General features: G+C 47.2%; 1 protein-coding gene across 1 annotated transcript in view; it reads right to left on the bottom strand.

Moving 5' to 3' along the window:
• Window positions 1-11,128: 11,128 nt before the first annotated feature.
• LOC116953568 (complexin-4-like) overlaps window positions 11,129-22,144 on the bottom strand; it is a 35,166-nt gene continuing 24,150 nt past the window's right edge. Inside the window, 2 exon segments of the mRNA XM_032973889.2 lie at window positions 11,129-11,378; window positions 11,380-11,427. Of these exon segments, the coding sequence (XP_032829780.1) occupies window positions 11,196-11,378; window positions 11,380-11,427 (231 nt within the window). The 3' untranslated portion in view covers window positions 11,129-11,195.

Genomic DNA, 22,144 nt, shown 5'->3' with positions numbered 1-22,144 from the left:
TCCGGGAAAGCGATGATCGTTTCTCTTTACGTGCCAATCCTGTCTTCTGTGCGTCGTCGCGTTTCCAATGTCCCGGATAGTCGTCGCTTGTGTGGTTTTTTTTTCTTCCCCGGTCCCGACGATTCTGTTCCACGGCTTGTGGTTTTTGTGTGTGTGTGTTAGTGTGTGTGTGTTAGTGTGTGTGTGTATGTGTGTGTATGTATGTGTGTGTGTTTGGGGGACCGGTCCAGAGCGCGATGAGGAGGTTTGAACGACCGACGCGAGCGCTTGGTTTTAATTGGCAGGGGGGGGGTGGGTGGGGGGCTCGTTTTGAATTGACCACTACAATCGGGTGACTGCGCGTGCAATGAAAAGCCGTATGGGGGGGGGGGGGTTGGGGGGGTGCGGTGGTGGGGGGGGGGGGGCATTTTACACGGGCGCCGTAATGTACAAAAATAACATTGTAGCTGTCGCTCAGCCTGCGCGCGCTCCGGCGGGGCGGGTTGCCGCGTGTGCAGGGTGGGTGGGGTCAAGTGCGGGTACTCGCACACCTCTTCCATCGACGACGTCTCGGCCCAGCGTTGAAGAGTCGGGCGACAAACTCTCAGCCGGACGTTGGCGCGAGCGAGCAGGCACTTGCAGGGCTGCACCTTTAATCTTTAACGAAAAAATATTATTATCGTGGATTATTATTTTAATTGAGCGATTTGCGCGGCGATGCAATGGAACGGGGAGTCGGTGAATGGACCCGATTTGTGGGAGCTTGAGAAAGTTCAGTATTTAAGAATAACCGTTATGTGCATATACGCGAGCATTCGTGTGCTATTGAGTGAGCCATAGACGATAGCAATTTGTAAATTATATTTTTTTTTTGCGCTGCAAATTAAGACGGAAGGAAAGCGACGACGATGATGGTGAAGAATAAACGTGTAAGGTTTTCAGTTAAAGTATGTTTTAAAAACAATTACGTTGCAACTTTATTTACTGTCTCTACAGAACACTACGTTGCTATTTCCAAAATGAGATATGTTGATGTTTTGTACAAACTATATTTTACATATATTGTGAATTCTATTATGTTACCTAAGTGTTTGAATTTTTACTGCTATTTTGTATGTATGTACAGTACCTTTTAAGCTTTATGAATTTATAGCTTTCAGATTTTTTTTGGTAGTAATAAAGAGAGCAGCATTAAGACAACACGGGTCTCCTAAACCAAGCCATCTATGAACTTTTAAATTAACAATAGATTTTTAGACGCTTAAAGTAAGCGTGGCACAATAATTCCACAGCCAACTCTCGATTTCGTCGATTTTTTTTTTAATAGTCGTCCGGCATGCAGAGATTCCTAGTTCAAATCCAGAAGGGCGCCCTGGGTAATCCTGTGGGTGTGTTAACCCTTTCCCATTCCGAGACGCCTAAGTAAGTTGCAGGGTGTTTGTCCCGTTCGCCGCTGAATCTCAGAACGCACAAGCGGCACGGCATTAATTTTATTGAGAGACATAGCACCGCTGCTTGTAAAAACGTGCTGTACTCAACGCAGAGAACTGTAGCGACACGACCGCACTTTATGATAGCCGGTGCCAAACTGTGCCACGCCCCCTCCGCATGGCCCTTTATTTCTGATTCTGTTTGGAATCGATTCCGATGACGTAAACGCCGGTGGGGGGGGGGGGAACTCATGACGTACGTCATCAGATATTCTTCCAATTCGTACGTGTACGTCATCGGAATGGGAAAAGGTTAACCATAAATGTCAAAGTGCCGTCCGCTTCGTGGTTAATACCCTGTGACTTCGTTCGAAAGAGCAGGTCGTGTGCCGGTGTCACGCTCCAAATTTTGTCTGATTTTTTTTTCATTACACGGCAAATCACTTCAAGGGGGAAACGCATAGCAAAACCCTTCTGAAAAAAAGTCGATAATCATTGATGTATTTTCTGGGTAAACGAGCATAATAATAATGACATAATAATAACAACACAAAACGCTTCGTACTTAATTAACTCACCTCCCACACTGAACATCTTACAATTGCCAAGTGGCAGGGGCCCCCGCCCCCCCCCCCCCCGATGGCTGTCCCTGCGTGGCACAACGTGGACTCGCTATCGGCCAACAAAGCAGGGGCCTTGAGTCAGCCAGTAGGGAGGCCACGTTGCGACGTGGCCTCCCAGTTGAGTAATTTGCGCGTGGTCGATGAAACTGGGGCCGTGACGGCCAGCCGACTCTTCTCGTGTTAACATCACGGCCTCGGTAACGTCCGCCGTGAAAACAGGCGGCGTGCGGTGCTTTCGGATCGGTACGCTCCGCACCGTTAACCGGGGTGGCCACCGCTCTCGAGCCACGTACCCTCTGCAGCGAGCGGCGAACGCGGCGCTAACCGCTCGGCCGTGAAATGGAGGCAGTGGCTAAGGGGGGGGGGGGGGGGGCGGGGGGGCGTGTGGTGGAGAGGGCTCCAGGATTTACAAAAAGAAAAACCAATGCAAAATACAAATGTAACTTATTATATCACGTCGTATTTATTGTTTTGCTCCGTTGACGTGGATCACAATCCAAGGGTGGATGGGCGCACAAGGCGGTGTGCGCATCCACCCGAATCGGAAACGGAGCGCGAGCGTGCAACGACTTTCGTTGCGGCTGACGGAAAATGCAAAAAAAAAATTCCCCGACCTAAGAAGTAACACTTTACAAAAACGGCGACCTCCGCCCAGTCTAGGGCTGCTGGTTCTTCACGTCTGTGGTTAAATTTCAGGAGGGGTAAATCCCCGCCCCATAGCTTTCCGGTGGGGATCGTCGCGGATCCCGTTGAGAACCACCGAAAGTGGATCGCCCCGGTTGCTCCGGTGGATTTGCTGACCTTGGCGGACCGTTGGACGCATCCCGTCCGTGTTCATCGCTTCTTAGAGTAATCGGCTCTCGTGGCCAATGCCTTGGGGGGGGGGCGGTAGGCGGTCACGTGGCCAACCGATTCGTCGTCGGTCACATCACAGTCAGCCTCAACGAGCGAGTATTCCAATTTTGTTTGTTACGTTTAAGCCGGAAACTCTGCGCGTGGATTACAATCAAGAGTTGGCTGTGTAAGTCATGTCCCCGAGTAGTCGTGGTGGGACTGCACTTGGAGTGGTGGCATTTAAGAGTTTTGGCTCCGGCGGGGGGGATGGTTGGGTTAGGGTTACGATCAGAACAAAGATCGGCTTGGCGTCGGGACCTGTGGTTGGAGGTAGTGATGTCACGGTAGCAGTCGGGCTGAGTGATAGCGCCTAAGAAGGCTAGTGCGGTGGTTGGTGGCAGGAAGACAACCGTGAGTGGACTCGTCGGTTCAAATCGGGCCTCATGCCCTTACGATGCAGCCACCCCAGTTGTGCGCTGCGTGTTGTAAGCGTTATTTATTACAATGTGTGCTGCTCGTGTACGGATTCTATGCGCCCGCGTTACAGAGGATACCGGAACACATGGGACTATAAAACGAGAAATGTTTGCTCCGTTGCTTGCAAGAATGTTAGCGTTAGGATCGGTCTGAGTGTTATTTCTGTTAGGGTTAGTTATTGAGTTCGTGTTATGTTAAGGGTAGGGCTCTTGTTCGGCTTAGGGATAGTGTTAGTATGATGGTGAATGTTAATCATTGGTCATACGATTGGTGTCAGGGGGATGTTTAGTGTTAATCATAGGGTTACTCACCCCGAGCTCGCATTACTCTGATAGTGCATTGTCTTTGTGCTGTGTTCGCCTTTTGGCGTCCTCTGGTCTAACACCGTTTGAGACGAGGCTCAAAAGAAAGCTATCTCTGGTGTGGGCCAGTCGGTTTCAAGGACAATGCATCATATTATCAGTGTGTTTTTTTGTTTGCATTTTGACCACAAGTATTGTGGTTAATGCAGACATGATTCCTTGTGAAATGTTTCAATTTGGTGTTTTAACAACTTAACACAGCTGTTTTGTTGCCAGATAAAAGGGGATAACCCTATTCTCACAATAGGGTTACTGTTAGGATGGAGATTAGTGTGAGTTAAAGGCTTCCGGTTATTATTCGTGATAGTTATTGGGATTAGCGTGAGTGGTGTCTCTAGTGTTAGGGTTCGCGTCATTAGTGTTAGTGAGAGAGCTTGTGTTAGTCTTAGGGTTAGTGCTGATACCATGAGTGATAGGGGTCGTGTATTAAGACTTTGGGTCAGGGTTATGGGTAGTTAGTGATAAGGGATAGCATTAGACTTTGGGTTATCGTCATCTTTGTGCTGCAGCTTTACTTTAACACTAACTTTAAAGTTAGTACTACAGCCTTTTTTTTGTAATTCAAGCGTTGGTGCTTTTACATATGTATGCTTTGCTTCCGTCTTTCACACAAGTGCTTGGCCGGAGAGGACCCCAGGCTCGCTTTAGAGGATTGGCCGACGCGAAATGTGTTGCACACCCACGGGGGAACACGCGGTGTACGTGCAGAGGACGTTCGTGAGACCGCGCGCATTGGATGATCCGAGTAGAACTGGCTGTCAGTACCCCATGGGAAATCGTTTTGCCGGTATCAAGGTGATGGGGAAAAAAATGATAACCGTTTTCCCCCTTTTCCAGCAATAACACAGGAGGTGTTAACATGTGCAAACACTACACAGACATAAGAGGTTTTTGGGTTAAATCGCGTAAATATAATGTCGTTAAACCCGCCAAACCACCCGATGCAGCCAATATGCAAAATTTGTCACGTAAACATAACGTGGCCAATTCGTTACTGGTACAGCACACCGGTCTGTTGGAGAGTAAACCCACAACACATTTCTACTTACGCGATCTAACCCAAAAACCTCATGGATAACATTGTTCGCGAAAGCCTGCTACGTCTTAAACTGACCACATAGACGCCTATTATTTCCAGGCGCCGAATCTGCGTTAACCGCGCACCATGCTTGTGGTAAAACGTGCAAACGAACATCACTTGACAGCTGCTCAACCCGCGCTATGAATGCTTTGATATTTGCACTGCCTTTGTCCTGTTCGTCTTTTGGCGTTGTTCTTCTGGTCTAACACGGGTGGTGAGACAATGCTATGCAGGAGGCTGTAGCTCTGGTGTAGGTCAATCAGTTTCAAAGACAATGCACATATCAAAGCATGTTTGGTTGCATGCCTATTTTGTGTTTAGACATCTTAACACCTTCCGTGTTAGTATTCTTGCCAGGAAGGGGGGGGGGGGGTGTACAGTCGATTATTTTCTCATGACTGTGTCAAGTGCTCTATCCTGTCTGGAGGTTTTTTTTGTAAACACCGCATTACCATGAACATAGTTTCCATGCTGTGTTAGCCTCATTACAAAATAAAATAAAAGACGCATGATTATTTCAACGGAGAACAAAAAAGACCTCACTCACTTCTTGTGTTTCGCTGACAATAAAAAAACGCGTTACGGGAAATGTCTGCCGCAAATTTATTTTTGTCGGTCTTTTAATTTCACCTTTTATGTAATTTCCCCCTCCACAGTTTTATTTTTATCTCCATTGCGCTATCGGTTGTCACGGCGTCACGAGTCGAATAACCCATTCGGAAATCTCGCACAACAGTGCGACCCTTCGTGAGCGTTAGACATCGACCCACGGAAGTGGATATTACAGAGATAATGCTGAGATACAGGCAGTCCCCGGGTTACGGAAGGGTTAGGTTCCCGAGAAATATCCATAACCCGAATTTTCCGTTTATCGGAAACTGAACAATTTCCCCCCCGTAAATCAACATCAAGTCCCATATCCGGAAATATCTGTGGCTCCCCTACCGCTTTCTTTCAGTACTGCATCGCGCTGTTTGTTACCTATCGCGACCTGCATCGTATGGATGTACATGCGCTCTGCACTTCCTATTCGTCTTTCAATTGATCGAATATCTACCGTAACACTACCCATAATTGAACCGATGGAACATATACTCTACTGCGTCCAATTTTATGAATACCACGCGATGATGCAGGTACAAATTTTGATTTAAAGCTTTCGTGACTGCAGGGATTCATATTCTTGGTTCTTTCGGTAAAGTCACGTAGAAGGGAAACAATAAAATAATCATCATCAGGTGTGAAAACCACAACAAGAAAATGTTCTTGTGGTTTTCACACCTGATGATGATTGCTTGTGTTGCAGTCGAAACGTGAGAATGTAATTGTTTTATATTTTTATTTATTGTTTCCCTTCTACGTGACTTTACCGAAAGAACCAAGAATATGAGGCAGGTACAGTCTACCCACGGTAACAATGTAACGGCGTGACTCGGTGCTACACAAAGACACCACCACCGCCTTGGGGAGTATGCGGCCCCGCCTTACGCCCTGCTCCGCCGCATACATCCGCAACCTCGCCACCGCGCTGCACCATTTGCGCTCGCGTAACTCATGCGAACGTTTACGCACGCAATACCGCATTGAAAGTGTTTAACATGATATGTATGGGGAGCATTTCCGTAAAGTCGGATTTCTGTAAGTCGGGTATTCCGTAACCCGGAGACTGCCTGTACATTCTTCACGTCACATCGGTTCTGGCACAGTAGGGGGCAGCACTTGCCCACGCGCCCCGCCATACGAGAGTAATGTTGATTGCGTGACGGGTCTGGAATTTAGCCAAATTAAGAGCAGGATCAAATTGAATGTGATACAGGACGTAATTTTATTTTCTGCAGCCATTGGTGACCGGGCTGAAACCATCAATTCACTACACATTCGAACCTGGTTAAATACCTAACCAGTCTACACGAGCCTATGGGTATGCATACGAGACTACGGGCCTCTGCGTTAGGGGCCATCCATTTAGTAGGTCCGCAAAAATCTGTCAAAACTTGACCCCCCCCCCCTCCCTGTACGCACGCGGACTTTTTACACCCTCTCATCTGCGTACGTACAGCCTGACGCACCCCCTCCCCCCCGAATCCTATAGAACGGCCGATATTTAATCCACACAGAAACGATCAAGGATTAATAATATTAACGTGTTTAAGCAAACAGTCGACCGCCAGCTGCATTAAATAATTAAGTTGCGTACCTTGGCCAATTATTTTGCTGAGCTGCGTGATAACGAGCAGTCAGTCCCACTTCTCCCGGTAGTACTTGTTGTCTGACAGCTGAAGAAACTGAACTGTGGCTCATTTGGAGGCCAATGAAGACAAATTATCATCATGGCTTCACTCCCCCCCCCCCCGTTTCCTATGCGTACGGGAACATTGTCAGTAGACCCCCCCCCCATACGCAAGCGTCCGCATTTGGGTTAACCCCACTCCATGCGTACGTACTAAATGGATGGCCCCTTATTAGTCGCGGGCGACTGATACCACAATTTGATCCGAGGATCTCAGTGATGCCTGGGCTCAGCGCTCTGATCTTCACAGAACCGATACACTCTTCCGGAACACGATTTCACCGATTATTTATTTGTTGTTGGGTCAGATCGCGATGTCGTACAACCCTCCTCCACCCGACACAGCAAAATTCATGAAGTTGTCACGTGACGGACAAACGTGGCCAATCCGTGACCGCTTCAGTTCAGCAAGCACCACCGGTGTTGTTGGTAGAGCGATGCACACGGATGTTTCACACTAGTCCGACACCATCGGAAATATTTGACGTTCATCATTTCTCTTTGGTTCTTTCGGTAAAGTCTCGTAGGTATAAAATAAAATAAATTAAATGACGACCTTTCGGGCGCACACACAAGCATCCGTCAGGCCCACGTCAGCAATTATTGTGTCTTGCTGTGATTGTCCCACCTGATGACGGACGCTTTGTTGTGTGTGCGCCGGAAAAGGTCGTGATTTAATTTATTTTATTTTCTACCTACTACGTGACTTTACCGAAAGAACCAAAGAGTATGGATCCCTGCAGTCACGAAAACTTCAAATCTAGATTTTATCATTTCACCAAGGGGAGTATCAGCTCTCTCTACCCTTAACGCACAGCCATACGTTTGAACGAGTGACTCGCCAAGTGATGTCGCCTCTATCTAGCATTGGTTGCACGCCGAACGCCTACAACACACCATGAGCATACAGACCACGAATCAAGTAGCATTGTAGTGCGCACACACGTGGTTATGGTGGGAACACGCACATCCGCAGTGAACCACACAGCCGCAACCAGCTGCTGTGCATGTTCTGAATCGATTTAGCCCAGGGTTCGGCAACCCTTCAAATAAGAGTTATACTTTTTTTTTTGCTCTTTGACCAAAATAGTTCGAGAGCCGCATCACACGCAGAGAAAGAAATGCTGTCTTAAATAAACAATAAAGGCGATGAAATAAACTGCGCCTATTTTGGGTTCCCCCACTCCCCCTTTTTTAGTTATTCGTTAACAACACAGTTTAACTGTACACTTTGTCGCCACCAAGACATTCCACAGCGACCAATTTTCCTGCCATATTCAATACATACAGTTTACGTTAAGGTACGTTTAAGATTTACGGGGTTTCTTTTTTCGTTCACGACTGCCCACAAAGGGGGCCGCCCAAAGAGCCGCAAGGGGAAGCTCAAAGAGCCAGCGTGCGGCTTGGAGAGCTTGCAGGTTTGCCGAGCCCTGGTTTAGGGGCCGTCCATAAATGACGTCACGCGATTTTGGACGATTTTTGACCCCCCCCCCCCCACCTCGTCATACGGCGTCACAAAAAGTCAGACCCCCCCCCCTCAAATATGACGTCACAAAGCTCTGCCCCCCCCCTCCAAAACCATATTTCAATTTAAAATCGCTTTCAACTATTGTCATTGTAGTGCGTATTGAATGTGGCGCTGCACTCTGATGTTGTAGGAGTGTTGTTATAACAATTCTATATTTCATATTCTTAGTTCTTTCAGTAAAGTCACGTTGAAGGGAAACAACGTGACTTTACAACGTGACTTACCGAAACAACTAAGAATATGAATTACTGCAGTCACGAAAGCTTTAAATCAAATTCTATCTTCTTTGGTTCTTTCGGTAAAGTCACGTAGAATGAGAATAAAATAATAAATTGATAAAATAAAATAACACAATAATATTCTCACGACGTTTCGGCCACAACACAAGCGGCCTTCATCAGGTGAAGGGAGCGAGACTGTCTGGTAGGACAGCGGCTGGAGTGAGAGAGCCACGTTCAGATCACGGCTTTTAAGCCGTGATCTGAACGTGGCTTTTAAGCCGTGATCTGAACGTGGCTCTCTCACTCCAGCGCTGTCCTACCAGACAGTCTCGCTCCTTCACCTGATGAAGGCCGCTTGTGTTGTGGCCGAAACGTCGTGAGAATATTATTGTGTTATTTTATTTTATCAATTTATTATTTTATTCTCATTCTACGTGACTTTACCGAAAGAACCAAAGAAGATGAATCATTGCAGTCACGAAAGCTTTAAAATCAAAATTCTATATTTATTTAAAGTTACGCATTTTGATGTGACGTCACATTTTTCAAACCCCTCGTCACACATCGTCACAAATGTCTGACCCCCCCCCCCAGGTGCGTGACGTCATTTATGGACGGCCTCTTAGCTGAAGACTCGATATTCATTGATGCATCGATCCTCCCTGTAAAGATCTGGCAGGTCACCAGCGTTGACTGGGTTCAAGCGAGCCTGACTTCTTAACGGTGATTGAGAGCGGCGCTGTAATGTCGAAAGCGGTCCAGATTTTGTTTTTGTTTTGCTTGCCGTTAAAACCAACGGCGCTTTGAATGATTATGCACTTGCACGGAAGGCATGTGTCGCTGATGGGATATGTAGAAACAACGACATCAACTTGTATTTCTTATGTGGAGGGAACAGAGGTGGAAAGTAGGGAGGCTAATTGAATGCTCGTGTTTTGGCCCTCGGCTACAGCGCTGTCGATGAGGAACAAAAACGGGACTGCGAGCGAAGCACGCGGTCACGCCAATATTAGCCAATCAAAAAGGAGGGGTGGGGGGGGTGTGGACGTTTCACACGACGCTATACTCACCAATGGGACTACTCGATCCGTGGATCGCTTGTCAATGAATCTACGCAATGATTAAGCCTCGATGATGAATCGATACTCAACGTGGCTCTAGGATGGACTGTGAATGGAATCGACACTACAGACACACCTCGAGTCGGGTTCTAACAACACCATATTTGGGCAAGAAGCACGTCCCGCCTACTTTCTTCCATATATGGGCAGAGGCACGCCCCCTGCGAGTGATTTAGATTTTTTTTAATTCGGAAAATTTGAACCAATCACCTGCCAGCACACGGCCTATACCGTTGCAAGGATTTGTTGTTGAAATATATAAATCGAGTAACGTCGCGTGACACGGGGCTCGTATTGGTGGATCAATACGCGCAGTATTTACCAGGGTGGCCGCCAGCTAGGGGGGTAGGGGTAGGTGGGAGGGATTGGGGGGTGGGGTAGGTGGGAGGGATGGGGGGTGGATGGGAGGGATGGGGGGGATGGGGGGGGGTGGGAGGGATGGGGGGTGGGGGTGGGTGGGAGGGATGGGGGGTGGGTGGGAGAGATGGGGGGTGGGTGGGAGGATGGGGGTGGGGGGGTGGGGGGGGGGTGGGAGGATGGGGGTGGGGAGGGGATGGGGGTGGGGGGGTGGGAGGGATGGGGGGTGGGGGGGGGGTGGGGAGGGATGGGGGGTGGGGGGGGGGTGGGGGGGGGTGGGGGGTGGGGGGGGGGTGGGAGGGATGGGGGGTGGGGGGGGGGTGGGAGGGATGGGGGGTGGGGGGGGGGTGGGAGGGATGGGGGGTGGGGGGGGGGTGGGAGGGATGGGGGGTGGGGGGGGTGGGAGGGATGGGGGGTGGGGGGGGGGGGTGGGAGGGATGGGGGGTGGGGGGGGGGGGGGTGGGGGGTGGGGGGGGGTGGGGGGGGTGGGAGGGATGGGGGGTGGGGGGGGTGGGAGGGATGGGGGGTGGGGGGGGGGGAGGGAGGGAGGGGGGGGTGGGAGGGATGGGGGGTGGGGAGGTGGAGGGAGGGGGGTGGGGGGGGGAGGGATGGGAGGGGATGGGGGTGGGGGGTGGGAGGGAGGGGGGTGGGAGGCTGGGGGATGGTGGGTGGGGGGGTGGAGGATGGGGGAGGGAGGGGGTGGGTGGAGGGATAGTGTGGGTGGGTGGGAGGGATGGGGGTGGGTGGGAGGGATGGGGGGTGGGGGTGGGAGGTGATGGGAGTGGGGGTGGGTGGGTGGGGATGGGGGGCGCGTTTCGAAAACCACGAGGTGTGGGGGCGACAAAACTCCTCGGTGCAACCCGGCACGACCCCCCCCTCCCCAATTTTATTTTTACATGACGCGGCACTTGTGCTCGGCCACCGAGGTCTTGAGCTCGTTGAAGGTCTCCTGGGCCTTCTCCTTGATGGTGTCGATGTCCATCTCCTGGAGGCTCTGCAGGCGCGCCGCGAACGACTCCTTGTCCTCCTCCTCCTCTTCGTCCTGGCGAACCATGCGGGTGAGCTCGTCGGGCAGGCTCCACGTCATCGCCTGCCATCGTGATCTGAGCCTCGTCCTGCTCGCTCTGAGCCGCGGACGTAGTCGGCGAAGAGGTGGGAAGGGTGGGTGGGGGGCAGAGGAGGTGAGCGGTGCAAGCTTGGGGCGGTGCATTGCCTTCGGGGGGGGGGGGGGGGAGGCACAATGGGGCAACGCCCCACCCAAACTGGGCACCTTTAATTTAATTTCAGTAGTTTACAATTAATATACATTTATTATATGTATATGTAATAGCGACCTCCCCCCCCCCTGCCCGAAATATAGAAGCCACTAGCAACAATACTCACCTCACATTGGTGGACACCGCGTGACACGGAAAATCAGCAGGTAAAAACAAGCCCTCTGATTTGGTAACTTAACGGGCCTCAAAGGAGATTGGTTAGAGGCAAGGGAAATTGATGACGGGATTGGAGGGAGAAATACAAAGTGGAAAGAGCGTGAAACGGAGGATGATTGACAGGGAGGTAGGTTGGGATCCGTTCGAGAAAGTTAGAAAGTGATTGGCTGAAGGGGAAAGTGTTGGGGGGGAACACGAGAGCTCGACACGCTTGGAGTGAAGGTGTAAAGACAATACAGCCTGCATGCGGTGTGAGTGGACTAGTGGCCACCGGAGGTAATGACAGGGGAGTCAGCCTACAGTGTGAATGCACTAGTGGCCTCGGGAGGTAATGACAGGGGAGTCAGGCCTACAGTGTGAATGCACTAGTGGCCTCGGGAGGTAATGACAGGGGAGTCAGCTTACAGTGTGAATGCACTAGTGGCCTCGGAGGTAATGACAGGGGAGTCTGCCCCATCTCAGTCCGTCGAATGCACTAGTGCTACAGTGTGAATGCACTAGTGGCCTCGGGAGGTAATGACAGGGGAGTCAGCCTACAGTGTGAATGCACTAGTGGCCTTGGGAGGTAATGACAGAGGATTCAGCCTACAGTGCGAATGCACTAGTGGCCTCAGGAGGTAATGACAGGGGAGTCAGCTTACAGTGCGAATGCACTAGTGGCCTCGGGAGGTAATGATTCAGTTGTGAGTGCGAAGGGACCGGTGGCTACGGGAATGATCGAGACGGGAGCATGGTCAGATGACGGAAGAGGACAGTCGAGTCTGCCTTTGGAGCGAGCATCCAGAGTCAGCGAGAAGGTTCGAGAAGGGAGGCGCGGCCTCGGTTGGTTTATAAGGGAGATGTGCGGGAGGCTCGGGGCTGTTGCAGTGGGGTCTCCGCCTGATGTCAAGTGAACGTGTCTTCAATATAGTGCCATCTCAAGGGAAGTGTGTCAAGTCGTCATTACAAAGGGAATCCTTGAAGGCCCGTGTGTTGCGTACCTAACGAAATAAAGACTCCCGAATAATGAAGCCAATAATACTGCTATGTCGTGTGTCACTACACAAGTTACCCATCCCGATGTATAACTACAGTGTTCCCTTGGTATTCGCGAAGGATATGTTCTGGAGATGTTCGTGAATGGCAAATTTCGCGGATAATGATATTGAAAGGCTATCTTTTTCACGAATTGCCTTAAATAAATGTATAACTTTATCTCTTATCACATTATCTCATCACTTTCTCGCATCACATTCTCTCTCATCACTTTATCTGATCAATTTATTTCTCTCTCTCGATGCAGTCATGTACAGTTCCACATGCGACTCGCGGATAGCCAAAACCGCAGATAGCAAGTTCGTGAATAACGAGGGGATACTGTATATACAGTAATATGACCCCTTTTAGCGCTGATTCAATTAGCGCTCACTTCTCCAGGAACACATCTTGAACGCTCAGCGAGGTTTGCCTGTATATAATAATAATTATGATTATAATGATGTCAACTTGTAACGCCGTGCCGCTGCGCCCGTAGACAGAGAGAGAAAGAGGGGACGACTCAGTAGCAGCGACAGCACGGACACATTATTTGAAGTGATGAGTTTGGCTCGGGTAAATTCACTATTAACGTTAGTCCATAGTAAAATTTGAATCACTAAAACATCAGCATGGCTTCAGGGAGATTAGTGCACGAACATGTCAGCAGGCGATGGAGTGAAGAGTTGGGGGAGGAGCTAACCTCGTCATCCAATGGGGGCGTTAAGGTGGTTGGAGACCTAGCGAAAGTGTTGGGATCAGGGCCGGATCATGGTCCCGTGAGGCCCCTGGTCACGTGTCTTTTGGAGCCCCCCCCCCACCCCGCTTTCCTATATTGGTGTCTTTCTTGCCTACCTCCACGCAAAATCATCCACTAGATCGTCAAAATCTCGCTGTCTGACAAGGTCTGACTCTATTGACACGAGTGACAATGAGCTGAGACGTGTTTGGCAACGCGCTACTCCGCAGCTCATTCTTTATTCTGCCTAAAAGGGAAAATGTCCGCTCACCCTGGCAGTTTGTCACTGGCAAAGTTAGAAAAAATCCGAAGTGCCACGAAAACATTGGGGAACACTGACTGCAGATTAAGTTGCCTGCAACGTCTCAAGCAATTTAGTTGGGCACTTCTCACCCTCAGAGTCGGATATGAAAGCCTTAAATTGGAGGAGTTCGTTGGCAAAGTTCATGTCCAGGTCTGATGGATATGCAGCAGAGAGTGTATTTACCTTTTCCACTATAACATCACTGTTAGACACTTGATCTGACATAAAACATAACTCCAAAGAGACTGGTCAAACGCTTGTAAGCGTCCAAGCGATGTTCAAGGCATGCCACTAGCTTATCAATGACCACATAAAATGTTTCTATTTTTAACTTTTCCCTCCCCTCAAGTGTCACACCTGGCTCTGAGCTCTCATCTGCAAATGTTTTGTGTTTCCTCTTTTGCTGAAGGTTGTGCTTATATGACTGAGAGACACCTGTCACATTTAAGGCTGCCCTTTCAAAAGCCTCAAACTCGTCTCACTGTCCCACCACAACATCCCTCGAAGACAAAAGCTGTGCTGCTACGGAGATGTCAATGTCACTTTTCTGTAGGTGCATGCTTGTAGCGTGGAACCGGTCAAGTATGACGTCCCAGAAATGTGCCATGAACACCATCTCTAAGGTGTCCAATTTAGCACATAGTCCAGCAGCCTCAATTCGAGTATCTCTTTTCTCATTACCATCATTGCACATACCACCGAAGGCCTCTCTAATGTGGGTGTAATTTCTCCACAGTGCCCTGGTTGACTGCCTGAGCACTCCGCGTACTGGACAACGATTTTAATGCCAGTCTGACATCTGTCTTCCGAAAGACTTTCACCCATCTGTGTGTGGATGAAGAGCAAAATGTGTAGAGTGACTGCAACATGTTAAAAAAAAAACTCGTCAGCCTCTGGGCTACTGCTGTCTAAGGTGTTAACACCAACTAAGTTAAGTGAATGCGCTGCGCAAGGCACACACTCTATCAGAGGGTTTATTTGTTTCAGGTGGGCCTGTAGCTCATTGTATTTTCCTGACATGTTGCTTGCATTGTCATATGAACGACCTGTACAGTTTGAGAGGTCCAACCCAAGGCCCTCCACCATCAAAGTCACACAATCGCTAAACTTTTACCAGCGTAGCTCTCAATTGGCTCAAAGCCCAGGAATCGCTCCACCACATTCCCGCTGCTGTTAACAAATCGGAATATTAACCTCAAATTGGTCCACATGTGACAGGTCTGGGGTGGAGTCAACAAAAATTAAAAAAATATATTTGGCATCCCGAATCTCATCTGCTATTGTTTGGCGAGTTTTCTGACCCATTAGCTCAATGAGTTCTTCACATTTTGTCGATGACAAATAGGACACTGTGCCTCTTCCTTTTCCACCAAACTTTTCAATATGTTCAGCTAAGAATGGGTCTAATTGTGATAGCAATTCTAGGATGCCAAGGAAATAACCGTTATGGGTTGACCCAAACCGTTCATCATCTCCCCTAAACGCAAGTCCTCTTTCACCCAAGAACTTGATCACTCCAGTATTACGTTCTCCATCTATAGCACTGCCGTTTGTCCGCTGGTGCAAGGCAAGCATGCATGATCTGTGTTCTGCACTCTTTTCGTGTTCCCCTATTCTTTCAGAGTGTTTCCAGTCACTAAACCCCTGACTAAAGCCACCGAGCTTGCTGGAGAACAGTTTGCATGCACAACAGTTACACACAACCTGTTGAGGGTGAGTACAGTAGCCACTGTCTAGAAACCTTCTGCCCATTTGGCAATATACAGTTCAGAAGTTAATTGTTGAAACTTCTAGTATTTCCACCAAGCGCTCTATATCTCGGACTGAAGCTGGATATATTCTACTTCGGTTTTGTAATCATGAAGCACTGCCTTAACAATGTCACTAGAAGTGCTTTGCCATAATGCAGGGTCAGTGACCTCATAGCACCAGGAATGGCTTGGTTACTGATTTTAATCTTGTGAACTGCCCAACTGCTCCTGAGGTGGAAATGATGGTTCTTGTATACCATTAGCTGTTGAGGGTTTGCCTTCAAAGGATGGCTCTGGGGGAGTGAAAACATCACTGGAAACTGAACTAGTGTAAATTCCTTCCTCACAGCTGACAAGAGTGCTGTTGTCATAATTATTACTATCAGAGGGTTTTTGAAAGAAGTTGGCATTGAGTGGAACACTTTGAAGCAAAACTGCTTCTCTTGCCTCCTTTTCTTGTTTGGCTTTCCTTTTCGAAGCACCACTGATCCAATGTTTGTGGTCCACATTTCAGAACTTGTATGCTATTTATATGAATACGTATTACATAATAATTGAATATCTATAATAATGACAACACCCTTCAAATACTGTTGTTGGAAAATACAATCAAGTGGTCGTATTTTATAGTCTACTTGTACCTAAAGACAACTTTGAGTAAATAAAAGAAAAACATAGAAAAGCACGTAAAATAAATAACTCTAACCATTTAATAAGGCTGTTAGAAAATAGCCCTTAGGAGGGATTGTTGAAATAGCCTTTAAAAAGGCTGTTGTTTTATAAAAAGATGAAAAAAGTCTCCAAATATATTACTGTGGCGTACCAATCAAGAAAACAGGCATCTGCCTGTGGCTTTTCCTACCAAGAAATGTCTTGTATACCTGCCTGACACAGAGAGAATAATGTTGCTTGAAATGAAAAATATTACTTTTTTTCATTTCTGATGTCAGTGAAATGACTTGGTGGAGACGATGCACATAGGCCACACCCCATCGATGGGGAGGGCCCACACCCCATAGGCCACACCCCATCGATGGGGAGGGGCCACACCCCATAGGCCACACCCCATCGATGGGGAGGGGGAAAAAAGACCTCGGAAGAGCTGTCGACAATTTGCATGTCAACGTGAGCATTGTCTACTTCCGTGGATCTAAAAACAGACGGTCTATGGAAAAAATGAATGTGTTTTTCCTTAATCTTTAAGTATGTAATGGGTCTCTTATATATGCGTTAGTGTATGAAAAAATATAGCTTTTGGCATATTTTTTTTATGTTTCACAAAACCGCGGTGTATTTTTAATTATTGATTTATCAACGACTAACTAAGCTCTCAACAAACGACGAGCCCTTGGTCTCACTAGCTGGCTTTTTAGTGCAGCTGATTTGGTTGTAAGGGCAGCTAGCTGGCAAAAATGGCAGCTAGCTAACTCATTTCTGTTAACAAGCTGAATCATACGGACAGCTAGCTCGGGAAAATGGGCAGTTAGCTAAATAAAGGGACAGCTAGTTACGGTAAGTCAAATAACGAACGGTTTGCCATAATATGAAGCCCCTCAAACTGTCCTGTTATGCAGAATGAACTGACTTGTTGGTGAATATTGTATCATGTCACAGCGTATTGTAGCGTGCCAACCAGTGGCTCAGTTGTACAGAAGCACTGCACTCTCTGAGAGGCTCTCGTTTTCAGCATGCACTGTATGTACCAAGGGGCCCCAGGTGTTACGCTTGATGTGTGCACCGAGGGGCCTGGGGGCCCTAGTGGCCAACTCACACTGTAAGCACACAGAGGCTCGGGGGCCCTAGTGGTGAGCTCACGCTTTAAGCATCGAGGGGCCTCACATTGTAAGCGCTGCAGGGGCCCGGGGGCCCTAGTGGTCAGCTCGCGCTTTAAGCACCGAGGGGCCTCACATTGTAAGCACTGCAGGGCCCGGGGGCCCTAGTGGTGAGCTCACGCTTTAAGCACCGAGGGGCCTCACATTGTAAGCACTGCGGGGCCCGGGGGCCCTAGTGGTCAGCTCACGCTTTAAGCACCAAGGGGCCCCACATTGTAAGCGCTGCAGTGCCCGGGGGCCCTAGTGGTCAGCTCACGCTTTAAACGCCAAGAGGCCTGGGGGCCCTCACATTGTAAGCGCCGAGGGGTCTGGCGGGCAGTAGCGGTGAGGTCACGCTATAAGCACCCAGGGGCCTAGTGGTCAGCTTGCGCTGTGCGCACTGAGGGCCCTGGCGTTCAACTTCCCTCGGAAGTTTTGGCACGCGGCCTGAGGCTTGGATGGCCCCTGGCAGTCCGAGGCCCCGGGGCACTGGGCCCCACTGGCCCGGTCCATAATCCAGTCTTGGTTGGGATGTTGTAGACAGTAAGAATAAGATTGTTGGAACACCTCCTGCACCGGCCAGGGTTCTCTGGGTAGGCTCAATGCCTATCCGAAGAACCCGCACCTCCGATGAGCACGATTGGCTACGTATGATGCGACAGAAGTTCTACGTACATGCATAGCAGCTGCATGAGCTACAGACCTGAACCTCACCCATTTCTCCTCGGCATCGAGAGGGCGGAGGTGGGGGGACGGTGCCAACACCAGCTGGAAGCGATGATTACATTCTCTCTTGCAACTTGCATCAGCAGGCCGAGACCAGGGCATTGTGGGGTTATAAGCGGGGGTCCTAGGTTGGACGCCCACCACCGCAGTGGAAGAATGGTACAGGGGTGTCTTATAGATGGCAAGCCGATAGTGGGCAGAAGAGGTCCGCAGTAGGTCCTGTTGACATTCCCATGACCACAACATCACTGCCTCCATCACCGTCCAAACAACAACCACCACCACCACCACCAAGATCAACACCACCACCATCAAGACGACCACCACCACAACATCACTGCCACCACCGCCAAATCTCTCTCCCCCTTTTCATCGCTACCTAGGGGAGTGTGTATTTATACCTTGGGTAGTGTGTATTTATAACTTGGGTAGTGTGTATTTATACCTTGGGTAGTGTGTATTTATACCTTGGGTAGTGTGTATTTATACCTTGGGTAGTGTGTATTTATACCTAGGGGAGTGTGTATTTACACCTTGGGTAGTGTGTATTTACACCTTGGGTAGTCTGTATTTATACCTTGGGTAGTGTGTATTTATATCTTGGGGAGTGTGTATTTACACCTTGGGTAGTGTGTATTTATATCTTGGGGATTGTGTATTTATACCTTGGGTAGTGTGTATTTATACCTTGGGTAGTGTGTATTTATACCTTGGGTAGTGTGTATTTACACCAAGGGGAGTGTGTATTTACACCTTGGGTAGTCTGTATTTATACCTTGGGTAGTGTGTATTTATACCTTGGGTAGTGTGTATTTACACCTTGGGTAGTGTGTATTTATACCTTGGGTAGTGTGTATTTACACCTTGGGTAGTGTGTATTTATACCTTGGGTAGTGTGTATTTATACCTTGGGTAGTGTGTATTTACACCTTGGGTAGTGTGTATTTATACCTTGGGTAGTGTGTATTTATACCTTGGGTAGTGTGTATTTATACCTTGGGTAGTGTGTATTTATACCTTGGGTAGTGTGTATTTACACCTTGGGTAGTGTGTATTTATACCTTGGGTAGTGTGTATTTATACCTTAGGTAGTGTGTATTTATACCTTGGGTAGTGTGTATTTACACCTTGGGTAGTGTGTATTTATACCTTGGGTAGTGTGTATTTATACCTTGGGTAGTGTGTATTTACACCAAGGGGAGTGTGTATTTACACGTAGGGTAGTCTATATTTATACCTTGGGTAGTCTGTATTTATACCTTAGGTAGTGTGTATTTATACCTAGGGTAGTGTGTATTTATACCTTGGGTAGTGTGTATTTACACCTTGGGTAGTGTGTATTTACACCTAGGGTAGTGTGTATTTATACCTTGGGTAGTGTGTATTTATACCTTAGGTAGTGTGTATTTATACCTAGGGTAGTGTGTATTTATACCTAGGGTAGTGTGTATTTATACCTTGGGTAGTGTGTATTTATACCTTAGATAGTGTGTATTTATACCTTGGGTAGTGTGTATTTACACCTTGAGTAGTGTGTATTTATACCTTGGGTAGTGTGTATTTATACCTTGGGTAGTGTGTATTTATACCGAGGGTAATGTGTATTTATACCTAGGGTAGTGTGTATTTATACCTTGGGTAGTGTGTATTTATACCTTGGGTAGTGTGTATTTATACCTTGGGTAGTGTGTATTTATACCTTGGGTAGTGTATTTATACCTTGGGTAGTGTGTATTTACACCTTGAGTAGTGTGTATTTATACCTTGGGTAGTGTGTATTTATACCTTGGGTAGTGTGTATTTATACCTTGGGTAGTGTGTATTTATACCTAGGGTAGTGTGTATTTATACCGAGGGTAGTGTGTATTTATACCTAGGGTAGTGTGTATTTATACCTTAGGTAGTGTATTTATACCTTGGGTAGTGTGTATTTATACCTTGGGTAGTGTGTATTTACACCTTGGGTAGTGTGTATTTATACCTTGGGTAGTGTGTATTTATACCTTGGGTAGTGTGTATTTATACCTTGGGTAGTGTGTATTTATACCTTGGGTAGTGTATTTATACCTTGGGTAGTGTGTATTTATACCTTGGGTAGTGTGTATTTATACCTTGGGTAGTGTGTATTTATACCTTAGGTAGTGTGTATTTACACCTTGGGTAGTGTGTATTTACACCTTGGGTAGTGTGTATTTATACCTTGGGTAGTGTGTATTTATACCTTGGGTAGTGTGTATTTACACCTTGGGTAGTGTGTATTTATACCTTGGGTAGTGTGTATTTATACCTTGGGTAGTGTGTATTTATACCTTGGGTAGTGTGTATTTATACCTTGGGTAGTGTGTATTTACACCTTGGGTAGTGTGTATTTATACCTTGGGTAGTGTGTATTTATACCTTAGGTGGTGTGTATTTATACCTTGGGTAGTGTGTATTTACACCTTGGGTAGTGTGTATTTATACCTTGGGTAGTGTGTATTTATACCTTGGGTAGTGTGTATTTACACCAAGGGGAGTGTGTATTTACACCTAGGGTAGTCTGTATTTATACCTTGGGTAGTCTGTATTTATACCTTAGGTAGTGTGTATTTATACCTAGGGTAGTGTGTATTTATACCTTGGGTAGTGTGTATTTACACCTTGGGTAGTGTGTATTTACACCTAGGGTAGTGTGTATTTATACCTTGGGTAGTGTGTATTTATACCTTAGGTAGTGTGTATTTATACCTAGGGTAGTGTGTATTTATACCTAGGGTAGTGTGTATTTATACCTTGGGTAGTGTGTATTTATACCTTAGGTAGTGTGTATTTATACCTTGGGTAGTGTGTATTTACACCTTGAGTAGTGTGTATTTATACCTTGGGTAGTGTGTATTTATACCTTGGGTAGTGTGTATTTATACCGAGGGTAGTGTGTATTTATACCTAGGGTAGTGTGTATTTATACCTTGGGTAGTGTGTATTTATACCTTGGGTAGTGTATTTATACCTTGGGTAGTGTGTATTTACACCTTGAGTAGTGTGTATTTATACCTTGGGTAGTGTGTATTTATACCTTGGGTAGTGTGTATTTATACCTTGGGTAGTGTGTATTTATACCTAGGGTAGTGTGTATTTATACCGAGGGTAGTGTGTATTTATACCTAGGGTAGTGTGTATTTATACCTTAGGTAGTGTATTTATACCTTGGGTAGTGTGTATTTATACCTTGGGTAGTGTGTATTTACACCTTGGGTAGTGTGTATTTATACCTTGGGTAGTGTGTATTTATACCTTGGGTAGTGTGTATTTATACCTTGGGTAGTGTGTATTTATACCTTGGGTAGTGTATTTATACCTTGGGTAGTGTGTATTTATACCTTGGGTAGTGTGTATTTATACCTTGGGTAGTGTGTATTTATACCTTAGGTAGTGTGTATTTACACCTTGGGTAGTGTGTATTTACACCTTGGGTAGTGTGTATTTATACCTTGGGTAGTGTGTATTTATACCTTGGGTAGTGTGTATTTACACCTTGGGTAGTGTGTATTTATACCTTGGGTAGTGTGTATTTATACCTTGGGTAGTGTGTATTTATACCTTGGGTAGTGTGTATTTATACCTTGGGTAGTGTGTATTTACACCTTGGGTAGTGTGTATTTATACCTTGGGTAGTGTGTATTTATACCTTAGGTGGTGTGTATTTATACCTTGGGTAGTGTGTATTTACACCTTGGGTAGTGTGTATTTATACCTTGGGTAGTGTGTATTTATACCTTGGGTAGTGTGTATTTACACCAAGGGGAGTGTGTATTTACACCTAGGGTAGTCTGTATTTATACCTTGGGTAGTCTGTATTTATACCTTAGGTAGTGTGTATTTATACCTAGGGTAGTGTGTATTTATACCTTGGGTAGTGTGTATTTACACCTTGGGTAGTGTGTATTTACACCTAGGGTAGTGTGTATTTATACCTTGGGTAGTGTGTATTTATACCTTAGGTAGTGTGTATTTATACCTAGGGTAGTGTGTATTTATACCTAGGGTAGTGTGTATTTATACCTTGGGTAGTGTGTATTTATAC

The sequence above is a fragment of the Petromyzon marinus genome, chromosome 52 (genome assembly GCF_048934315.1).
Source record: "Petromyzon marinus isolate PM22_M1 ecotype Great Lakes invasive population chromosome 52, UKy_Petmar_22M1.pri1.0, whole genome shotgun sequence".
Lineage (NCBI taxonomy): Eukaryota > Metazoa > Chordata > Hyperoartia > Petromyzontiformes > Petromyzontidae > Petromyzon > Petromyzon marinus.
This window is presented reverse-complemented; position numbering and strand designations above follow the sequence as displayed.